The sequence below is a fragment of the Rhineura floridana genome, chromosome 2, assembly GCF_030035675.1.
Source record: "Rhineura floridana isolate rRhiFlo1 chromosome 2, rRhiFlo1.hap2, whole genome shotgun sequence".
Taxonomy (NCBI): Eukaryota; Metazoa; Chordata; class Lepidosauria; order Squamata; family Rhineuridae; genus Rhineura; species Rhineura floridana.
This window is the reverse complement of record NC_084481.1, coordinates 206726703-206748634: the sequence shown is the minus strand read 5'-3', so window position 1 is coordinate 206748634 and position 21932 is coordinate 206726703. Positions and strand designations below refer to the sequence as shown.

General features: G+C 41.4%; 1 protein-coding gene across 4 annotated transcripts in view; it reads right to left on the bottom strand.

Moving 5' to 3' along the window:
• The window catches only part of RIN3 (Ras and Rab interactor 3), a 130126-nt gene that overhangs the window by 35896 nt on the left and 72298 nt on the right, over nt 1-21932 (bottom strand). For 2 of the 4 annotated variants that reach the window (XM_061611989.1, XM_061611991.1), the window contains 2 exons: nt 15820-15911; nt 8753-10243 (listed from right to left, as the gene is read on the bottom strand). In XM_061611989.1, the coding sequence (XP_061467973.1) occupies nt 8753-10243; nt 15820-15911 (1583 nt within the window). The remainder of the gene's footprint in view (nt 1-8752; nt 10244-15819; nt 15912-21932) is intronic. The other 2 variants (XM_061611992.1, XM_061611993.1) reach the window with 1 other exon arrangement.

Genomic DNA, 21932 nt, shown 5'->3' with positions numbered 1-21932 from the left:
TGTTTTTGCCTCGACAGTTTGGAAGCTCTGGTCTTGACCCTTGTAAACCTCGGTACACTTTAAGTATCAGACTGAGTACCATTTGGTAGAAAGATGGCATACATATCTAACAAATAAAACAAACAAACAAATGTTCTTTTGGAGTCTAGTCTAGCCAGTTCATAGTGGTCTCTGGGTAGGCCTAGCATAATGGAGCCTGTTAATATCTCTTGTTTTTTTAAAACCATTATTCATTAATTCTACACCATTATTAAACATAATTAAACATAAACAAAACATCATATAGAAATCATACATTAACAAACTTAAATACTCAAAAAATAATTTAAAATAAATATTGGTTGGTGTTACAGTGGATTTATGGAATTCACCTCTTAAAGCCAGGATATTTTCATTTACAATTCAGTATACCGCTTATTTTACTAGTGCTTTTTCTTTCCCTTTTCTTCTTGGGTATGGAATAAACCAGAAAAGAGAAGGGGAAACACTCACTTAAAGGTGCCATAACTATTTACATGCTGGTAAAAAACTTGATCATGTTCTTCCTGGTTCGTGTATTGTACAAAATCATACCAAGTCAAAATAAATGTATCTCTTTTACTTTGACCACTAGAAACTCCGAGTTTTGTGTTAGTTTGGGTTTTGGCCCATCCACCCCCTGCCATTTTGAGCAGAATCCAGATAGAAAGCTAATAGTTGCACAGAAATCCAGCTTGCAAACTGGGAAGTGGAACAATTCATGAAATTCTCCAACAGATTTTACCCACCCTAACTGACAGAAGGCAAAGATGAACATAATATAGTGAATTAATGGGAACAGGGAGAGAGAAGACTGAAGTAGGCCACTGAGGAGCAAATGTTTGTGATTCTGGCATTCACAGAATGGACAAAGGCTTTTAGCCATAAACACCAAGGAAACAATGGCTTTTGGATATGTTAGGGAAGAAAAAGAACAGTGGAACTTTGCTGGGATGCGAGGACAAAAGTGGGGATGACGAGAATCCTAACCTAGCATTCTTGAGACAGAAGAAAAGTAATTCTTGGAAAGAGGTACATTATGGGGAAGAGAGAGTTTCAATGAAAGGACAAGCTCAGTTTTGCCATATTCAGCTGGAAAGGGCAGAAGACATCCAGGAAGAAATGCTAACAATGTGACTGTGTAAAGATGACCAACCAGGGCTGATGTAAGTTTGTTGTTGTTGTTGTTATGTGCCTTCAAGTTGATTACAACTTATGGCAACCCTATGAATCAGTGACCTCCAAGAGCATCTGTCATGAACCACCCTGTTCAGATCTTGTAAGTTCAGGTCTGTGGCTTCCTTGATGGAATCAATCCATCTCTTGCTTGGTCTTCCTCTTTTTCTACTCCTTTCTGTTTTCCTCAGCATTATTGTATTTTCTAGGGAATCCTGTCTTCTCATGATGTGTCCAAAGTATGATAACCTCAGTTTAATCATTTTAGCTTCTAGTGACAGTTCTGGTTTAATTTGTTCTAACACCCAATTATTGGTCTTTTTCTCAGTCCATGGTATGTGCAAAGCTCTCCTCCAACACCACATTTCAAATGAATTGATTTTTCTCTTATCCTCTTTTTTCACTGTCCAACTGTCACATACATACATAGAGATCGGGAATACCATGGTCTGAATGATCCTGATTTTAGTGTTCAGTGATACATCTTTGCATGTGAGGACCTTTTCTAGTTCTCTCATAGCTGCCCTCGCTAGTCCTAGCCTTCTTCTGATTTCTTGACTATTGTCTCCATTTTGGTTAATGACTGTGCTGAGGTATTGATAATCCTTGACAAGTTCAATGTCCTCATTGTCAACTTTAAAGTTACATAAATATTGTTTTCATTACTTTAGTCTTTTTGACGTTCAGCTGTAGTCCTGCTTTTACGCTTTCCTCCTCAACTTTCATCAGCATTCGTTTCAAATCATTACTGGTTTCTGCTAGTAGTATGGTATCATCTGCATATCTTAAATTATTGATATTTCTCCCTCCAATTTTCTCACCTCCATCTTGGTCCAATTCTGCTTTCTGTATGATATGTTCTGCATATAGTAGAAGACAGAGAAAAGTAATGGTGGCACAGCTATTCAATGAGGATGGCAAAATGATAACAGATGACAAAGAAAAGGCAGGTGCTCAATTCCTACTTTGGCTCAGTCTTCTCCCAAAAAAGGGTCTATGACCCTCCCGGGAAACATGAAGTAGAAGGGGCAGGATTGGAGCTTGAGATTGATAGACAAATGGTCAAGGAATACCTAATCACTTTGAACAAGTTCAAATCTCCAGGGCCCAATAAACTGCATCCTAGAGTACTGAAGGAACTGGCTGAAGAACTCTCAGAACCGCTCTCTATTGTCTTTGTGAAATCATGGTGAAGTGCTGGATGACTGGAGGAGAGCTAATGTTGTCCCTATCTTCAAAAAGGGCAAGGAGGAGGAATCAGGGAACTACAGACCAGTCAGCCTAACATCAATCCCTGGAAAAATTATGGGGCAGATTATAAAGCAGTCAGTCTGTAAGCACCTTGAAAGCAATGCAGTGATTACTAGGAGCCAACATGGATTTATGAAGAACAAATCCTGCCAAACTAATCTCATCTCATTTTTTGATTGGGTAGACTGTGGGAATGCTGTGGACGTAATATATTTCGACTTCAGCAAAGCTTTTGACAAAGTGTCCCATGATATTCTGATTATCAAGCTAGCTAAATGTGGGCTGGATGGAACAACTATTAGATGGATCCACAGTTGGCTCCAGAATCGTACTCAAAGAGTGCTTATCAATGGTTCCTTCTCAAACTGGGTGGAAGTAACAAGTGGGGTACCACAGGGCTCGGTCCTGGACCCAGTGCTCTTTAACATTTTTATTAACGATTTGGATGAGGAGGTACAAAGCATGCTTATCAGATTTGCAGATGATACAAAGTTGGGGAGCATAGCTAATACCGTGGAAGACAGAAAGAAAATTCAAAGGGACCTTGATAGGCTGGAGCATTGGGCTGAAAACAACAGAATGAAATTCAACAGGGATAAATGCAAAGTTCTACACTTAGGAAAAAGAAACCAAATGCACAGTTATAAGATGGGGGAACACTTGACTCAGTAGTACGACGTGAGAAGGATCTTGGAATTGTCATTGATCACAAGCTGAATATGAGCCAACAGTGTGATGTGGCTGCAAAAAAAGGTAAATGCTATATTAGGCTGCATTAACAGAAGTATAGTTTCCAAATCGCGTGAAGTACTAGTTCCCCTCTATTCAGCACTGGTTAGGCCTCATCTTGAATACTGCATCCAGTTCTGGTCTCCGCACTTCAAGAAGGATGCAGACAAACTGGAACGGGTTCAGAGGAGGGCAACAAAGATGATCAGGGGACTGGAAACAAAGCCCTATGAGGAAAGACTGAAAGAACTGGGCATGTTTAGCGTGGAGGAGTCTGAGGGGAGATATGATAGCATTCTTCAAGTACATGCAAGGTTGTTACATAAAGGAGGGCCGGGATCTCTTCTCGATCGTCCCAGAGTGCAGGGCATGGAATAATGGGCTCAAGTTGCAGGAAGACAGATTTTGACTGGACATCAGGAAAAACTTCCTAACTGTTAGAGCCATATGACAATGGAACCAATTACCTACAGAGGTAGTGGGCTCTCCAACACTGGAGGCATTCAAGAGGCAGCTGGACAGCTATCTGTCGGGAATGCTTTGATTTGGATTCCTGCATTGTGCAGGGGGTTGGACTCGATGGCCTTGTAGGCCCCTTCCAATTCTACTATTCTATGATTCTAGATTAAATAAATAGGGTGCTAAAATGCATCCCTGTTTCACACCCTTTCCGATTGGGAACCAATCGGTTTCTCCATATTCTGTCCTTACAGTAACCTCTTGTGCAGAGTATAGGTTGCACAGTAGGACAATCAGATGCTGTGGCACCCCCATTTCTTTTAAAGCATTCCATAGTTTTTTATGATCTACACAGTCAAAGGATTTGCTGTAATCTATAAAGCACAGGGTGATTTTCTTCTGAAATTCCTTGGTCTGTTCCATTATCCAATGTATGCTTGCAATATGATCTCTGGTGCCTCTTCCCTTTCTAAATCTAGCTTGGACGTCTGGCATTTCTCACTCCATATATGGTAAGAGCCTTTGTTGCAGAATCTTGAGCATTACTTTACTTGCATGGAACATTAAGGCAATAGTTTGATAACTACTACATACCCTGGGATCCCCTTTCTTTGGAATTGGGATGTGTATTGAACGCTTCCAGTCTGTGGGCCATTGTTTAGTTTTCCATATTTCTTGACAATTTTTTGTCAAAATTTGGACAGATTCAGTCTCAGTAGTTTGGAGCAACTCTATTGGTATGCCATCTGTCTCTGGTGATTTGTTTCTTTCAAGTATTTTAAGAGCAGCTTTTACCTTGCATTCTAAAATTTCTAGTTCTTCATCATACGGTTCCTCCATGAATGAATCTGTCATCCTTGCATCTCTTTTATAGAATTCTTCAGTATACTGCTTCCATTTTCCTTTTATTTCATCTCGGTCAGTCAGTGTGTTCCCCTGTTGATTATTCAACATCCCTACTCTTGGTTTAAATTTCCCTTTCATCTCTCTAATCTTTTGGAACAGGGCTCTTGTTCTACCCTTTTTGTTGTCCTTTTCCATTTTTATACAGTAACTATTGTAATAGCTCTCTTTGTCTCTACGTACTAGTCGCTGTATTGTTGCATTTAGGGTTCTAACTGTGCTTCTATCTCCTTCTGCTTTTGCATTCCTTCTCTCTTTAACCATTTGAAGAGTTTCTTCAGTCATCCATTGGGGTCTTTCTTTCTTTTTAACTAGAGGTATTGTCTTTTTGCATTCTTCCCCGATAATGTCTCTTACTTCATTCCATAGTTCCTCCGGTTCTCTGTCAACTAACCTCAAATCTGTTCCTTATTTGATCTTTATATTCTTCTGGGATGTTATTTAAATTATATTTGGCATTATGATGCAAGCTAAGCAGCTTCAAAACTTTCATTTTCATATAAGGCTAGTCAGTGGTTGCTTTGACTACTACAGCTTTGCTGAATGCAAATCTCTGCAATGCTAGATCCTATTATGTTCAGCGGTGGCAAACTACATATTCTGCTGTTCACACCATTCCTGTTCATAGTCTTCTGAGGCTATTGCCTAATTCTTGCTTAACATCCAGCAAGTGAACAAAAACACCCAAAGAAAAAGTCTTTCCATCAAACTTGCAAAAGCACAGCAGATTGCATCACGCCTGTCCTGTTGTCAACTCTAATCCAAGTTTAAGCATGCCTAATTGTGTGTTGGACTGTGGCCAGTGTATCTAATATACAGTGTATCTAATATACAACAGAACCACAGGGGTAAACCATGAAATACATGAAATGCACCTGTTTTGAAGGTACTTTTATACAAGTGCAATGACAGCAACCAGATTCCTGAAATAAATTTGTTCTTTCCTCAGAGATCAAATTCACACCCAACTTAACCTGCTGCCTCTAAGGCCGGGGTGGTGCGTCCTCAGCCCATGGAAGATCTTGCCTATGGCCAAATTTCATCTGGCCTGTAGCATCGGTCCACTATGTTGCCTTAACCCCTTCAACCAGACTGATGACAAAGGGATGGAGCAATCCTTGACTCTGCTTGCTTTCAATACTGGTACTGAGGAAGGCACAGGTCATTCTGTCCCTTCACAGCCGGCCTGCCATGTTTCTGTGCTGGACCTCCTGTGGGTCTAGCACAGAAATGCAACAGTCTGACAGAGGAGGACTAGATTGTTCTCTACCAGCTGTTCAGGGATGGGCATCTCTTCCTCTGCAGGAAGCATGGAAGGCGAAAGAGCTCCTATAGCAGGGAAAAAGCAGCCCACCCCTCCTCTGTTGGTGCATTATCTTTCCATGCTGCCTAGGGAGGAAGGGGCTTCTCTTCCTTCACAACCAGCACAGAGCCCAACCAAGCTGTCAGAGGAGAGATAGAGGGCCCCTCCAGACTAGTGTGGGGTTTTTTGTGTGTGTGGTTGTATTCGACAACATATCACTGATGCAGTAATAGTGCATTAGTGGTGGATTTGCACTGGACCATCTTCACATCATTGCCACCCTGGGCTCTGAATGGGAAGAAGGGCAGGATATCAATCAATCAATCAATCCCTTCTACTAGCTGTTTTGTAATGCTTCCCCAGTGTTACTGCATTATTGCCATCTGGAGGGACACTCTTGTTCTACAGTGCAATAATGGGGGGCAAACTCCCCTCCCCCATTGAACTTTTGTTATGTAAAAAGAGACAGGATTTCAGCAGGAAGTTGTGGGACATGTACCGATTGGAAATAGAGATGGGCAAATACATATGTTTCAGTTTCTCAGCATTTCTCATTTTTCCAGTCTTAAATTCAGTTCTCCACATTTCCGTATCAGTTTGCAATTTTTTAAAAAAATCCTCATGAAAATTTTAGTGTGATTTTCTCCTAATACTCAATTTTCTATGCAATTACTGCAAACCAATTTTCCCTAATATAACACATTTTTATGCATTGCTTTCAGTAATATATGCATTTTTATGCAGACTTTATGCTAATATATGCAGTTTTTTTACACATTTCTTGGCTGAAGAAATGCACTGCAAAATTTGGAGAAGTGCAGATTTCAAAGGATGGCTCTGTTTCAGGTAATGCATTGTTTTGGAATCACCCCCTGCCCATCTCTAACTGGGACTGAAGCAGTATTCCTGCGCTGAAACTTTGGCAGGGCCAACTGGTATTGAAAGTAGGATTACAAACTGTTCCAATACTATCATGAATGCACAATAAAAAAGGATGTTGGGGGCACACACAGTGATCTGTCCCTCCACCACTACTCAGCTGCATTTCTGAAGGAAGGGGCTTCATGACCCAAGTCCAGAAGGTGGGCTTAACCGCTCTCCACTCTCCCAACTCCTTTCCAATTCCCCATATTCAGACTTGCTTGCTGGAGCTTGCAGTCTGAATTCGATGTGCACGAGTGAGGGGAAGTCCTGCTGCATCCCTGAAAATGCCTGCTAATTCAGCTGCAATGCAGCCTTGAACCTTTGTTGACCTGAGACAGACGTTATTTACAGTCCATCCAACAACCAGCTGCTAGAGATTATGAATGTGAAAACTGTAGTTCCAAATTGCCAACTTCTTTTTAATAAGCCTTTTAAAGACAGGCTGATATGAAGACATTGAGCAGGAGAGGCTTTTCCCATCCCTTTAGATCCATGTCAGGAAAAGCCGCACCTTCTAGCTTCCGGCAGACAGAGGAGTAGGGCTAGAAAAAGAAGTTGGCAACCCTACTTTCATCAATGACAACTGGTGGCTCCAAAGTCAGTGGGGCAGTTGAATCTGCTCTAGGTTTTGGTCCAAACTTTCAAGGAGCCAGCTCTGCCCTGCCATGTTCACCTCTCTGAAAATTTGGCCGTTGATTCAAAGGTTGAGTGCTAGCACTGCTTTGGGCCTGGTGAGGTAAAGCAGGATTCAGTGGCGGCTGGGGGCTCCATGTGAGCAGGGCAGCGGAACCCGCTTTGGGTTTTGGTCTGAACTTTCAATGAGCTGGTTAAGGTGCTTTATTTTCAGAGAGGTGATGATGGCAGGGCAGAGCCAGGTCCTTGAAAATTCAGACTAAAACCCAGAGCAGATTTCACTGCCCCACTGACAATGGAGCTATCAGCCGCCACTGACTTGTATGCTTTGCATTTGAAGCTCAGAGGTGATTTAATCTATGAAAAGCTATGATTGAGATCCTCAACCAATATGGTCTGGATTCATATACGGCAACATCATGTTTCTGTATGCAATATATGGGAGAAGACCAGCGTAAATGAGCAGCAAGGGTTCAAAGGAACAACCCAGTTCTCCAGAAAGTCTGTTTTCTTCTTTTCTATCCAGTCACTCCCTCAAGTCCAGCCCACTAACTTCACTCACATGGTTCATGAATAATACAATGTCATGCTTTATCACTGTAGAATAAAAACTAGAAGGAGAAAGTCCATAAGGGAAAAAGAAACACACTCCAAGGCATTAGATATCCTTCATCAACACTTGAGCTGCACCTCTGATTCATCTCCATGTTCTTCCTCATATGCTAAGTAAGAAATGGACAATTATACTTTTGGTGATCTCATAAAATGGACTGTGTTAAGAAAAGGAGGATAAAGATCCAAGAACCAGTTAGAAACAGCCTTTCCCAGTTTGGTACCCTCCAGATGTTTTGGATGGCAGCTCTGGCATTTGATGACATTTATAGTCAAAAACATCTGGGGGGGCAGATTGGGAAAGGCTGAGATAGAATTTCAAGTATTATGATGCAATGGATAAAGCTTGTTGTTTGGCCTGAGGACAACCTCAAGTATGCCAGTCTGAATACAGGAAAGAAGGTAATTGTTGTTGTTGTTGTTATTGTTATTAATAATAATAATATACAATCACTAGATATGAAACCTGACATAAGCAAAGCATAGAGCCCAATCAGAGTTTTTGTAACCCACCCTTTGATGGTATAGACTCCATAAAATGTTGTCAGTAGGAGTGAAAAATGAGTAAATAGCCCTGTTCTGCAATCACAGATGTCTGTGGTTCAGCAGGTGCCAATTACAGGACTCTGTTGTTCCATTTCTCCTGATAATTTGCTAACTTGCTCCTTTGTCTTGCTTCCGTCTTGATTTGCTATTCGGCAAAGTCATGCAACGAAAAGAAGAGTAGAAAACAGGAGCACTTACCTAGCTGCTCATCTGTGTGAACAGCCTGGTCCATAAAGGATTTTAACTCCCTGCTTTGTACTAAGTAGCTCTTCAGCTGTGTCATCATTAAGCGGATCTCTTGCAGCATCTCAGTGCTGGAGCTCTGCCTTGCCATCATCTCCAGACTGTATACTTTGTAGTCTTGTACCAAGTTGCCAAAATAAGAGTCCTTGTCCTGGGCCAGCTCCACAATCTTCTTCTGGAGCTTTCTGTCAGCAGAGAGAAAAGCAGTGAAGACATAACTCAGGCTGACCATGGACAGGCGATGCTTCGCCTTGCCTAAGATCATAGAACGTGTCTTCTTCACAGAGGGGCTGGTCACCAGTTCTAGCTCATCCTCAGTACTACTTGTGGAATAGGAGTCTGGCTCAGAGGCAGGCGTTTGGGGCCCCGCGTTGCTTACTTGGCTGTCCAGTGAGTCATGAGAACCTTCACAATCTGATAAACTAAGAGGCTGATGGGCAAATTTTGATTCCTTTTTTGCACTGGAGCAACTTTTTTTCACTGGCTTTCTGTTTTCTCTTAGAACCAGCACGTCTGACTCTTCAGCACCCCTATGTTTTGAATGGCAAGAGCTGGCGGATGACTCCTGTCGAGAGAGCCTCTTCTTTCTTGGGGGAGGGATAGGAGGCCCTACCGGCTTCTCTGAGGGTTTCTTCTGTAGCTCAGTTGGCTGCTCTTTGTCCTCGCTCTCAGACTTCTGTCCTTGACATGATGAGGGGTCTTTCTCTGAAACTTCTTCAAACACCTCTGGAGCATTGATGCACTGAATATCATTAGCACAACCTTCATTCCCGCCACTCTGTTTTCCCACCAGTTCATCACCTGATGCTGGACATTTCCTAGATTTATCAAAGCAGCCCTTTTCTGAATATCTTTCAGATAAGCACCTCCTTGGTGGAATGGAAGGAGGAATACGTTTCTTTGAATTTATGGACAAAGAGTCACCAAGAGAGGAAAAGGACCCTCGGCCATCCTCTTCCTTGCCTTTGCTAACCTCAGTTTTCATTTCCTTTTTGTTTTTCTCCAGTTCCTGAAGATGGTCCTCTTCAGAAGTGGTCATGGAAGACTTTTCAGGAAGCTTCACAGCATGTAGAGGTGGCGGCAGAGGTGGTGGTGGAGGTGGCGGAGGGCGACGGCTGGGAGATCTCTTAGGAAGTCTTGCCACAGTGTCTCTCGTCAAAGAAGGACCTTCCCTGCAGACTTCTAGAGGAGGAGGAGGAGGAGGAGGAGGTGGAACATCCGGGGGAAACCAATTGCTTCTCTCCTCTATAAAAATAGGATTTACAAACCACAGCCTGTCATTTCCTATTGACAGCTCAATTTCACATGAACAATTGTCCGTGCTGGTTGCAAAACACTGGCTGTTTTTTTCCCCTTTTTTTGCTTGGGCTGTGGCAAAAGCAGGAGCTTTCACAGAGTGTGGAAAATGCCCTCCTCGCCTTTGATTTAAAGAGGAGTCCCAGAAACCTAGCAAAAAAAAAAAAAGATAATTAAAAAAATAACTAACTGTAGGGCAGGAAAAGATTGAAGTACTTTAACCCCAAACAGAATGAATGCGAATTGTCTTGCATAACGTTTCTTGAAAATTTGCATTATTCTATATGTCACTAAACATGAACAGACAGCGTTGCCTTAAAAATTACAAGACCAAGTAGAATTCTCATATAAAATATACAAGAAATACTATTACCTGAAAATTGCTGTTTATCCAAAAGTGCTGTTTACTGCAAACATTACTTTTAGGGGCCAATAGCAGTGAGGAAGAGGACAGGTTTTTCCCTGCAGCAAAAAACCTGGATGGGTGCCAAATCCAGATTGGGATTATGATCCAGACTGGTGGCTCGCAGCGGATTTTACTCCAAAATAAAAGCAGCCAGGTTAAGCACAATGGTTTAAACATATCTCTAACATTGTGTTTAGTTTGGTTCACAGTGGACTAAGAATGGAATGCAGGACACAGTCTTAAAGAGTAGCCTCTGCTGTACACAAGAGCCGGAGAGTTTGGTGTATACAACCATAGGCATGCATACAAATATATCCATGTCCGAATACAAAATACAAAGTGGAATAGAATGTGTATGCACCAGGTAAAGAAATATACTTGAGCTGAGATAGGAATTGCCTTATGCCATATCACAAAATATGTCGCAAGCAGTATGCTTCTGAATACCAGTTGCTGGAAACTGCAGGAGGGGAGAGTGCTCTTGCACTCAAGATCCAGCTTGCAAGCTTCCCATGGGCATCTAGTTGGCCACTTGGGATGGAAAGATCTGTCAATTTCGGATCTCTCAGTTCCTAATTTTTCCAATAAGGTAAATTCAGTTCTCCATATTTCTGCAACAATGTGTGTTTGTGTGTGTTTTAGAAAAAATCCTCATGAAAATTTGCCAGCATTTTAGTGTGAATTTCTCCTAATAAACACATTTTTGTTGGGAGTTTTGACTAATGTACATTTTTTCAAGCAATTTCTCCTCATCTAATGCATTTTTGCATTTATTTTCACATGTATATTTTTATGCACTCGTTCCCCTCACACACTGTTGTAAGCATTGGTTGGTTGGTGAACTGCATTGTAAAAAAAATAAGTGTGAATTTCAAAGGAAGGCTGTGTTTCAGCTCTCATATTATTTCAAAATGTGCAAATTTGATAGATTTGGCTTGAAATGTGAACTGAATTGAATTTCTCACCCATTCCTATTGTCCACTGTGAAAACGGGATGCTGGATGAGATGGGCCATTGGCCTGACCCAGCAGGCTTTCTTATTTTCCTATGCCCATGAAATCACCCTTTGCAAGACCTTTAAAACAGTAACCCCTATGCTATCTAGGGGAAAGCATCATTTTTTCTAAAGTACAAAATATTGTGCTTTAAGTGCAATATTCAAGTGACACGAAGCTTTTCTCCCTCTCAATATAATACTAAAGCTCAGGGCCATCCAGCGAAATTGAATTGACAGGACATTTAGGATAGAGAAGAGGGTGGTTTGAGAAAGTATGGGAACTACATATCCTAATTTGCATCCTAATTTCAAAGATAATTTCTTGGAAACGATTCTCATTTCTTTTATATGGTGACTCTAAAAAGGAGATGTTTATTCAATCCTCCATCTTCTATAGTCTATACTGTAGTATTGATACTGACACATTTTTCATGTAATGATGTTTAGGAAAATGATACAAATTTGTATTATGTTATGTGCAATTATTTGGATAGTTTGATCTCTGGTAATTCTGAAAAGTCAATATGTAATTAAATATGGATGATTGTGTTTAAAATTAGTGTGTAAAATGTTGATTAATGTACTCCTATTTTGTAATTTAAAAATCTTCAAATGGGAAATTTATATTGTCGGAGTTGTATGCAATGTAGTGCTTAGTCATGGTCCCATCGGTGCAAGGATTTCTGCTTGCGCAATGGGACTTCACCCCTTCTCCCCAAGTAACTCCTTAAATTTGTTCTAGGGATTCCTCCAAGCCTCTGGAAGAGATTTGGGGAGAGGGAAAGTCCCACTGTCCAGGCGGAAATCTTTGCACTGATGGGGCACAGTAGCTGGATACTGCCCTCAGACCATTGGTCTGTCTAGCTCAGTATTATCTACACCAACTGTAGATGATATAATTGGCAGCTCTACAGGATTCAAGGATGCTTACCCTAAATGGAGATGCTAGGGATTGAGCCTGGGACCTTTTGCATCAAATTATGTGCTCTACCACTTGAGCTACAGCCTTTTGCATAACAAATGATCACAACCTTTGTGAACTATGGGGATGGAAACACCCATCATTGAGGTACAACATTTAGGTCCAAACCCAAACAATGGCTTAGCTCCAGCAGCAGGAAGACCAGGGGAGGAGTGAAGCAGACATGATCTTTACTGCAAGTACCCTCGTGCTCAGGTGTTCTTGCTTAAACATGGTTTGGCTTGCATGCAAACTGGGCCAAAGTGTCCTTTGGCACTCAGACTTTTTTGCCAGGAAAAAGAACAATTCAAGCTTAATTAGCCAGGTCCCACAATTGCAATCCTAAGACCACATGCTCAAGAGTATCCAAAGCCACTGGGAGATCTAAAAAGGTTAGCAGTGCTTTTTTGATTATAGCATATATATATATAATGAATTATACATGCACCAAAACAACATAAGAACATAAAAACAGCCTGCTTGAGCAGGCCAGTGGCCCATCTAGTCCAGCATCCTGTTTTTACAGTGGCCAGCCGGATGCCTATGGGAAGCCCGCAAGCAGGAGCTGACCCTTACAGCGCTCTCCCTATCTGTGACTCCCAGCAACTGGTACTCAGAGGCACACTGCCTCCAACAGTGAAGGCAGGGCATAGTCACTGTAGCTAGCAGATGTTGATAGCTTTATCTTCCATGAATTTGTCTAATCCTCTTTTAAAGCCATCCAAGTTGGTGGCCATCACTGCCTACTATGGGAGCGAATTCCATGGCTTAACTATGCACTGTGTGAAGAAGGACTCCCTTTTGTCCGTCCTGAATCTTCCAACATTCAACTTCATTGGATGTCCATGAGTTCTAGTGTTGTGAGAGGGGGAGAAAAACTTTTATTTACCTACTTTCTCCACAATCATGCATAATTTTATAAACTTCTATCATGTTGCCTCTTAACTTGCCTAAGGCTGAAATCCAATACACACTTAGCTGGGAATAAGTCCCATTGAACCCAGTGGAGCTTACTTCTGAGTACATGTGTATTGGATTGCACTGTCATTCTTTAAACTAAAAAACCCTAAATGCTGCAACCTTTCCTCATAGGGAAGTTGCCCCATCCCCTTGATCATTCTGGTTGCCCTTTTCTGAACCTTTTCCAACTCTGCAATATCTTTTCTTAGGTGAGCTGACCAGAACTATACACAGTATTTCAAAGTGGCTGCACCATAGATTTGTATAATAGCATTATGATATCAGCAAAACCTTTTACTACTGATTATTATGATTTTGTTCCTTGATGATTATTCATTTATAAAATCATTTATATAATGCCATTCTGGACAGAGTCCACCCAGGGCAGCTCATAGCACTATAAATCACTAGGCATATAAAATCTAACACATAAAATCACAACTGTGGTAGCTATCATTTAAAAACCTAAGCCATGCTAAAACAGTTTACAGTCATCAGTAAAAATGACCATGCAACCAACAGAACCACCTAAGTTCTCAGAGAACCTTTAACAAAATGTGGTATGAAAGAGAGATTTTCCAAGGCTAATTTGAGCATTGGCAAAGTTGAGGTCATACACACTTCTATGGGGAGGGAGTTCCAGAATCTGGGGGCCATGACAGAAGAGGCCCTATCTGTTGTGCCAGCCAAAACAACATGACAGGAATGGATATGAGCAGAGTTTCAGAGGCAGATCTCAGTATCTAGGTAGGCTTGTATTGGTGCAGGCGGTCCTTCAGGAAACTGAGCAGCAGCATTCTACCCTACACTATCAAAGGCAGCTTCAAAGACAGCCCCATGTAGAGTGATGTGACTGGCATATGGATTGCTGAGGCAAGGTTTGGTTTCTCCATATAGGGTTGTAGCTGGCATACCAGCCTCGGCTAGTAAAAGATGCTCCTAGCCACAGATGCCACCTGCGATTACACAAATAGCACTGAGTTCAGGAGAACACCCAAACTTCAAACTTGCTTCTTTAGCGGAAGTGTAACCCTATCCAAAACCAGTTGCACCCCTCTATTCAGATCAGCTGTCTTACCCATCCAGCTGTCTTACCCACCCATCCTATATCTTGTCTGTACTATATTGTGAATTTATATAGGCTGCAATCCAATATGCACTTACTTGGGAGTAAGTCCCATTGAACCCAATGGAGCTTACTTCTGAGTAGACATGTATGGCATTGCAGCCGTAGTCTGTAATTTTAAATTAGGGAGGAGCTCATAAAAAAGAGACTTCCCCCCCCTTCGAAAGCCTAGGCACAGATTAACAAAGAAAAGCAGTCTCAGTCTCATCTTGAAGCAGAGATCAAAAATTATCCAGCAATGGTATTTGCATATAAAACAAAATCAAACAATTGAAGAGGTAGGATTTTGTCTAGGACCGTGTGTATATACTTTGGAAGTGTCACTACAAAATGGGGAATTCCTCTTGGGGGAAGTGGAAACAAGCATTGTAGATTATGATATCTTTCCTTTTGGAAAAGGAAACTTGGGCACATTACCATCACCACCTCCTCTTTGAACTGATAGTTTTGCTAAGAAGCAGCATGAAACACAATGCAGTATTCTTTAGCCTATCTTTTTTTTTAAAAAAAGAAGACCTTCCTGTGATCAAGAAATAACTTCCAAGTGCTCAAAGGCCATTGTGGACATTATTTCAGTAATCTTAACAAACTTGTAGGGCAGGCCAGTCTCCCAGTAAAACCATGGCTCAGATTAAAATTGAACTAAGGACTTCTAGCTGATAAGTCATGCTCACCACACCAATCCCGATCCTAACAAAAAATCTGTACTGGCTGCCAATTTGCTACTGAGCCCAATTAAAGGTTTTGGTTTGGACATATAAAGCCCTGAACAGCTTCGGGCCTGTTACCAGAGGGATACCCTGTTCCCTCTTTCAGATCTGCAGGAGAGGTCCTTTGCATAATTCATTTGTATATTTAAATTTGGGGGTCTGCGACTCATCCCAGGGTATTCCGGACAATAGCACTTCAATTATGGAATACTCTTCACCCAGCCCTGAGGTACATCTGGCACTGCATCTTTTGGCTCCAGGAAAAAAACCTTTCTCTTCCTCTAGACCTTTTGAATATTCTAGGGCAGGAGTGGGTCACCCCCAGTTCTACTGACCCCCACGCACTCCTCAATTGTAATCAAACCCAAATAAAGCTTATGCTTCGCATTGCATTCAAAATAAAATCTCTATCTCTTTATTTACAAATTAACCACAAAACATAACACATTCTTACTAATGAATTACACATGCAGCACTGCCCCTCCCTTCCGGTCCCTACCTGGAAGAGACTGGACATGGGCTCTGGGCGTTGCCAGAAAAAGAGGAGGTTTTCCAACACAACTTACCTATCCCCAGACTAGAGATGGCTTCTAGATCTGTAACACTATTGGCTTCCAATATTGCTTGTGGCAGTTTTAGGGTGAAGGGAAGCAAATCTCTAGGAAGTGAAGAAAAGAAAAAATGTATTTATAGTTGCATGTGGTTTGGTTAAAAAAAAACAAACTTCTCAGTTTGTTTTACATTATTTTCTCTCTTATCCTAGAGATACACACTTCCAAGGAAGTTTATAATCAGACTGGTGGCTTTGATGTCAGTGGGGCAATGAATCCACTGTGTGTTTGAGTCCAAACTTTCAAGGAGAGATTTGGACAGCCTTTTCAAGGTGCACCTTCAAGGTGCACCTTTTTCCCTACAGACCACCTGAAGATTGCTGATTGGCCACTTAATGATCTTTCTGCCTCTTGTAGCAACTGTAATGCAATATGCTAGATGCTATGTGATCTCTAACTGCATTTTAATTGCTTCTTTTATTTCTTATATATTGCATTTTATTGTTACAGTTTGCATTCCGTAGAATTCAAATGGAAATGCAATAAAATACAATATAAGAAATAAAAGAAGCAAAGAAACCACACAATTAAAAATCCTCCCCTCAAGGAGTTTGACTCTTATAATGTAATTCTCTTCATTTTCCCCCTTTCCATAATGACCGTCTATATGAATGGTGTATAATCATCCCCTCCACATTTAGCACTTCATAGATCACTAAATGGATTTAAGATTGTTTCGTTGGACTTCATATACTCTTGCTATGATAACTGAATGTAAAAAAGTGGTTGGACTTTGTACTAATTTTAATTTGTCAATAAAGATTATTTAAAAAATCAATTTGGATATTTAATGCGGACAAGCCATGAACCACCTGAATGAAGCCTGTGGACTACTAGTGGTCCATAGATCACAGTTTGGGAATGCCTGCTCGAGGCCATTTAATCCTCTGCTCAATGTAAGATCTGAAGTATGGGATGTAACAAAACCACAAGCCCGGGTTCGGACAGATTATGCTTCAATAACTCCAGCCAAGGACAGACCCACCCAAAGCAGCTGGCTGAACACCTGTTACCACAAAGGAGTGTCTGATCATGATTATCTTTTGCTTAAAAGCATTTCTAAACTTTTCAAAAATCTTTAAACAGTGTACACTATGCACAATATAAAAACAGCATCCATTAAAACAAAAAGACAACCTAAAACTATAGAATCATAGAATAGTAGAGTTGAAAGGGGCCTATAAGGCCATCAAGTCCAACCCCCTGCAGGAATCCAAGTTAAAGCATACATGACAGGTGGCTGTCCAGGTGCCTCTTGAAAGCCTCCAGTGTTGGAGTGCCCACCACCTCCCTAGGGAATTGGTTCCATTGTCACACCACTCTTAACAGTTAGGAAGCAATGTTCAGTTGAAATCCTATGATTTCACAACTTGAAGTTACAGCTTCCTGCAACTTGAGCCCATTATTCTGTGTCATGCACTCTGGGATGATCGAGAATTGATCCCGGCCTTCCTCTGTGTGACAATCTTTCAAGTATTTGAAGAGTACTATCATATATTCCCTCAGACTTCTCTTCTGAAGGCTAAACATGCTCAGTTCTTTCAGTTTCTCCCCATAAGGCTCTGTTTCCAGTCCCCTGATCATCCTTGTTGCCCTCCTCTGAACCTGTTCCAGTTTGTCTGCATCCTTCTTAAAGTGAGGTGTCCAGAACTGGATGCAGTACTCAAGATGAGGCCTAACCAGCTTAATAAAGGGGAACTAGTACTTTACGCAATTTAGAAAATATGCTTCTATTAATGTAGCCTAAAATAGCATTTGCCTTTTTTGCAACCACATTGCACTGTTGGCTCACATTCAGTTTGTGATCAACAAAAAATCCAAGATCCTTCTCACATGTAGTATTGCTGAATCAAGAATCCCTCATCTTATAACTGTGCATTTGATTTCTTTTTCCTAGGTGTAGAACTTTGCACTTATCCCTGTTAAATTTAATTCTGTTGTTTTCAGCCCAATTCTCCAGCCTATCAAGATCATTTTGAATTTTGTTTCTGTTCTCTAGGGTATTAGCTGTCCCAATTTTGTATTATCTGCAAAACTGATAAGCATTCCCTACACCTCCTCATCCAAGTCATTAATAAAAATGTTGAAGAGCACTGGGACCCAGGACTGAGCCCTGCGGTACCCCACTCGTTTTCTCCCCCAACTTTGAGAAGGAACCATTGATAAGCACTCTCTGAATACGATTCTGTAGCCAGCTGTGGATCCACCAGATAGTTGTTCCATCCAGCCCACATTTAGTGAGCTTGCTAATCAGAATATCATGGGGCACTTTGTCAAAAGCTTTGCTGAAGTCAAGATATATTATGCCCGCAGCATTCCGACTGTCTACCAGGGACATTACCTGATCAAAAACTGAGATAAAATTAATCTGGCAGAACTTGTTCTTAACAAATCTTCCAGTAATCACTGTATTGTTTTCAAGGCGCTCACAGAGTGACCGCTTTATAATCTGCTGCTCCAGAATTTTCTCAATAAAACAACAGTATAAAATCATAAAAGAAAATAAAACAGACATTTGGGAGATTCATACACATCCGATCTCATGGATCAGAGAAACCCTAGGCAAAAAGATAAGTCTTCACAAAACATCTGAAGCAACTGGTTCACATATACTGCTTTGCAGAGCTTGGTAAAGTTACTTTTTTGAACTACAACTCCCATCAGCCCAATCCAGTGGCCATGCTGGCTGGGGCTAATGGGAGTTGTAGTTCAAAAAAGTAACTTTGCCAAGCTCTGCTGCTTTGCATATGGCAGAGGGAAGGGCATTCCTCAGTACAGGGGCAACAGTAGAAAATGTCCAGTTTCAGGTCACCACCGTATGATATTCTGTAGGGTGCAGTGCCACAAGTAGAATTTCCCCAGATGATCAAAGTGATCTTACAGGTCTACACAGGGGCAGGCAGTCTTTTAGGTAATGCTTAGCCAAAATCCGTTTCCATGCAATTTCTGCCTCTTGGTTCTAGTCTTGGCCTTTAAACATTTTGAGGTGAATATTGATGAACAGCTGGCCTGATGGACTCAGGCTAATGAGACGGTCAAAATAATTCCTACTTGTCCATGGAGTTCTCTGAGCCAGGCTCACGTTGCAAGCTTAACCCACCTAACAAGGTGGTTGTGAGGATACAACAAAATAGCTCCCCCTCTGAACATCTCCCTGAGCTCCTTAGAGAAAATGTGGGATAATCCTCATCAATTCAAGTTTCATTTGGAGGTAGGACTCACCGGATCTTAGCCCCAGAATATATTTTCAATATCAGGGCCAAACAATGGAACACACAATGCCATATATATAATATTGTTAATGTGGTATAGTGGCTAGAGTGCTGGATTTTTGACTAGGGGGAACTTGCTTCATATAGCTGACTATTCAGGAGTAAATCCCATTGAGTTCAATGGGACTTACTCCAAGGTAGGTAGATACAGAATTGCAGTGCAAACTGCATCTTTGAAACAAACAGTGGCCTGGTTCAGTTGTCACACTAAACCAAACCATGGCTTAGTGCAGACATGCGAGCTTGCAGGCTCTGGAGGAGGAGATTATGGCCACTTCACTACTCCCCAGTTGTTTTAGTGCTGTGTCATGCTGCGCTAAGCCATGATTTGCCTTATGTCATTCAAACCCAGGCTCATGGTTTAACTCTCCCACACAAACCACAAGAGATAAACCATAGGACAACCTTTGGTCACAGCTCATGGTTTGTCTGGGAAAACCCAGGTTCTGGCAATACCCTAAGCCAGACTTTGGCTTAGCTCAGTGTGGCGCAACACCCAAACCAGGTAGGAGTTAAGGATGTTGGAGAATGACAATGAAAACAGAAACAGGAGCGGAAATTGCTGATGTTTGCTTATTTGTTCTATGTCCAGAACGGAAATCAATCCAGCTACTACAATTGGTATTTCCTGTTCTTGCTTTCTGCCAACAGTATGTAATTGATACTCCCCCACTCCATTTGCACTGCATTTCCTTTGCATTGAAATTAATGGGGTGGAATCATGTAATAACAATTTGTATAATTAATTATGTAAATTGTGTAAGTTACATGATTTTGCCATAGCAGTTACTGAGATGAATAACACCATTTTTGGAGGAAAATTAAATGCAGTTGAATGGAAACCGTGCTGTATGCAACAAATACATGGCAAAATGGAAAACAATGCCTTCTCACATCCTAGGAGTGAAGCTCCTCTCCGGGAGCCCAGGGGTTCCCAAACTCCCCCCCCCCACGGACCACTTGAAATTGCTGCTGGTTTTGGTGGACCAGTTAATTATTTTTCTGTCTGCTGTGGCAAGTGTTAAGCGCTGTGCTAGATGCTGCATGAGTTTTAATTGTATTTTTATTTGCTTCGTTTATTTCTTCTGTTGCATTTTATTGTATTACAATTTGCATTCCATAGAACTCAAATTGCAATACAACACAACAGAAGCGATAAAGAAGCAATAAAATACAATTAAAATGAATACGAATATTTAATGCAGGCATGCTGTGGACCACCTGAATGAAGCTTGTGGCCCACAGGCCGCAGTTTGGGAACCTCTGCACTAAGCTACTGTTTGGCTCAGTGTGCCATGTGAACCAGGCCCCTATCAACATACTTCCCACAGGGCAGTGGATGGTAAATTGGCCCGGGGTGGTGGTGGTGGGCAGGGATAGTCCAGCTGGAGCAAGCTCTGATGTGGACTTTGCCTGCCTCCCTCTCACTCTTGGGTTCCTTCCCGCAGGGGAGTTTGTAGTAAGTGGCCCTGCAGGGGAGAGGGAGGCTTTTTAAATTCCTAACCCAAGGTCAGTTACATATTTTTAAAAACAGCTTGGAACAGCTGAGTTTCAATTTGCCTTATATGTTCACAGGCCTCGGCTTGTAGCTGCTCTGCACTGCAGGGAATCATTCTTTCACATGACTGGCATGAGTGTTGAGCAAACTGCCTGCCTTGGCAGATCCCAGGATGGCCAGGAGATGAACTCACAATGGCCTTCCCTCTCCCCTTTAGCTAATCTTGATCTTAGCTAAGGATGAAGGAGAAATGTGATTCAGTTTACATTTAATGGGGAACCTGCCTAGTGTGACCTTTCTGACACAGTACGCAGAAAAATAGCCACCCTTTGAAATTTGCACTTCTCTAAATTTTGCAGTGCAGTTCTCCAGCCAAGAAATGTGTACAAAAATGAATACATTAGGGTACAATGTGCATAAACATGCATATATTAGTGAAAATAACATACAAAAATGCATCATATTAGGGAAAATTGTTTTGCAAAAAGATTTATATTAGGCAAAATTCCAGATAAAAATGTGTATATTGGGAGAAATTTGCCCTAAAATTGAAATTGAATTTTCATGCGGATTTTCAGTTAAAAAATCATGACGTGATGTGGAAATGTGAACTGAAATTAACATTGGAAAAATGAGAAACCGAGAGAAACCAAAACTGGGAAATATGCATATATTGCCTGAATGTTGTTCATTTTCCAGCCATTATGGAAAATCCCCAATAGGCTTTTGGAAATGTGCATATTGTCGCTGAATTTTGTACATTCTCCAGCCATTACACATAATCCCCAACAGTCTTTGGGGTATAAATACAAAATAAATAAAATGTAATAATAAACAAACAAACAAACAAACAATGTGCATATATTGACTGAATTTTGTACATTCTCCAGCCAACAATCATAAGTCCCAACAGGCCTTGGAGAATGTGCATATATCAACTGAATGTTGTACATTCTCTGGTTATTATGCATAAGCTCCTGCACGTCTTGGGGAATGTACATACCTTGACAGCATCTTGTGCATTCATTGGGTAATATGCACATTCTCTGGTCAGTATTCATAGTCTCCATGAAACATGCATTTTCCTCCTATCTCTTTATCCGGAAGGGTCTGATCTGTGCCCCCGGGCTGCTTTTGGCCCACTGCCTAATCTTACATGGGTCACAACATAGCCTCCCACTAAGCAGCAGCACAACAGGAAGTGGCATGGGGGGAGGTTCCAGACAAAGATTAACTTTCTTCTGCAGTCCAGACCCCTTTTCACCATTCTCATCTGTTCCTCAGTCAGCTAAGCAGCA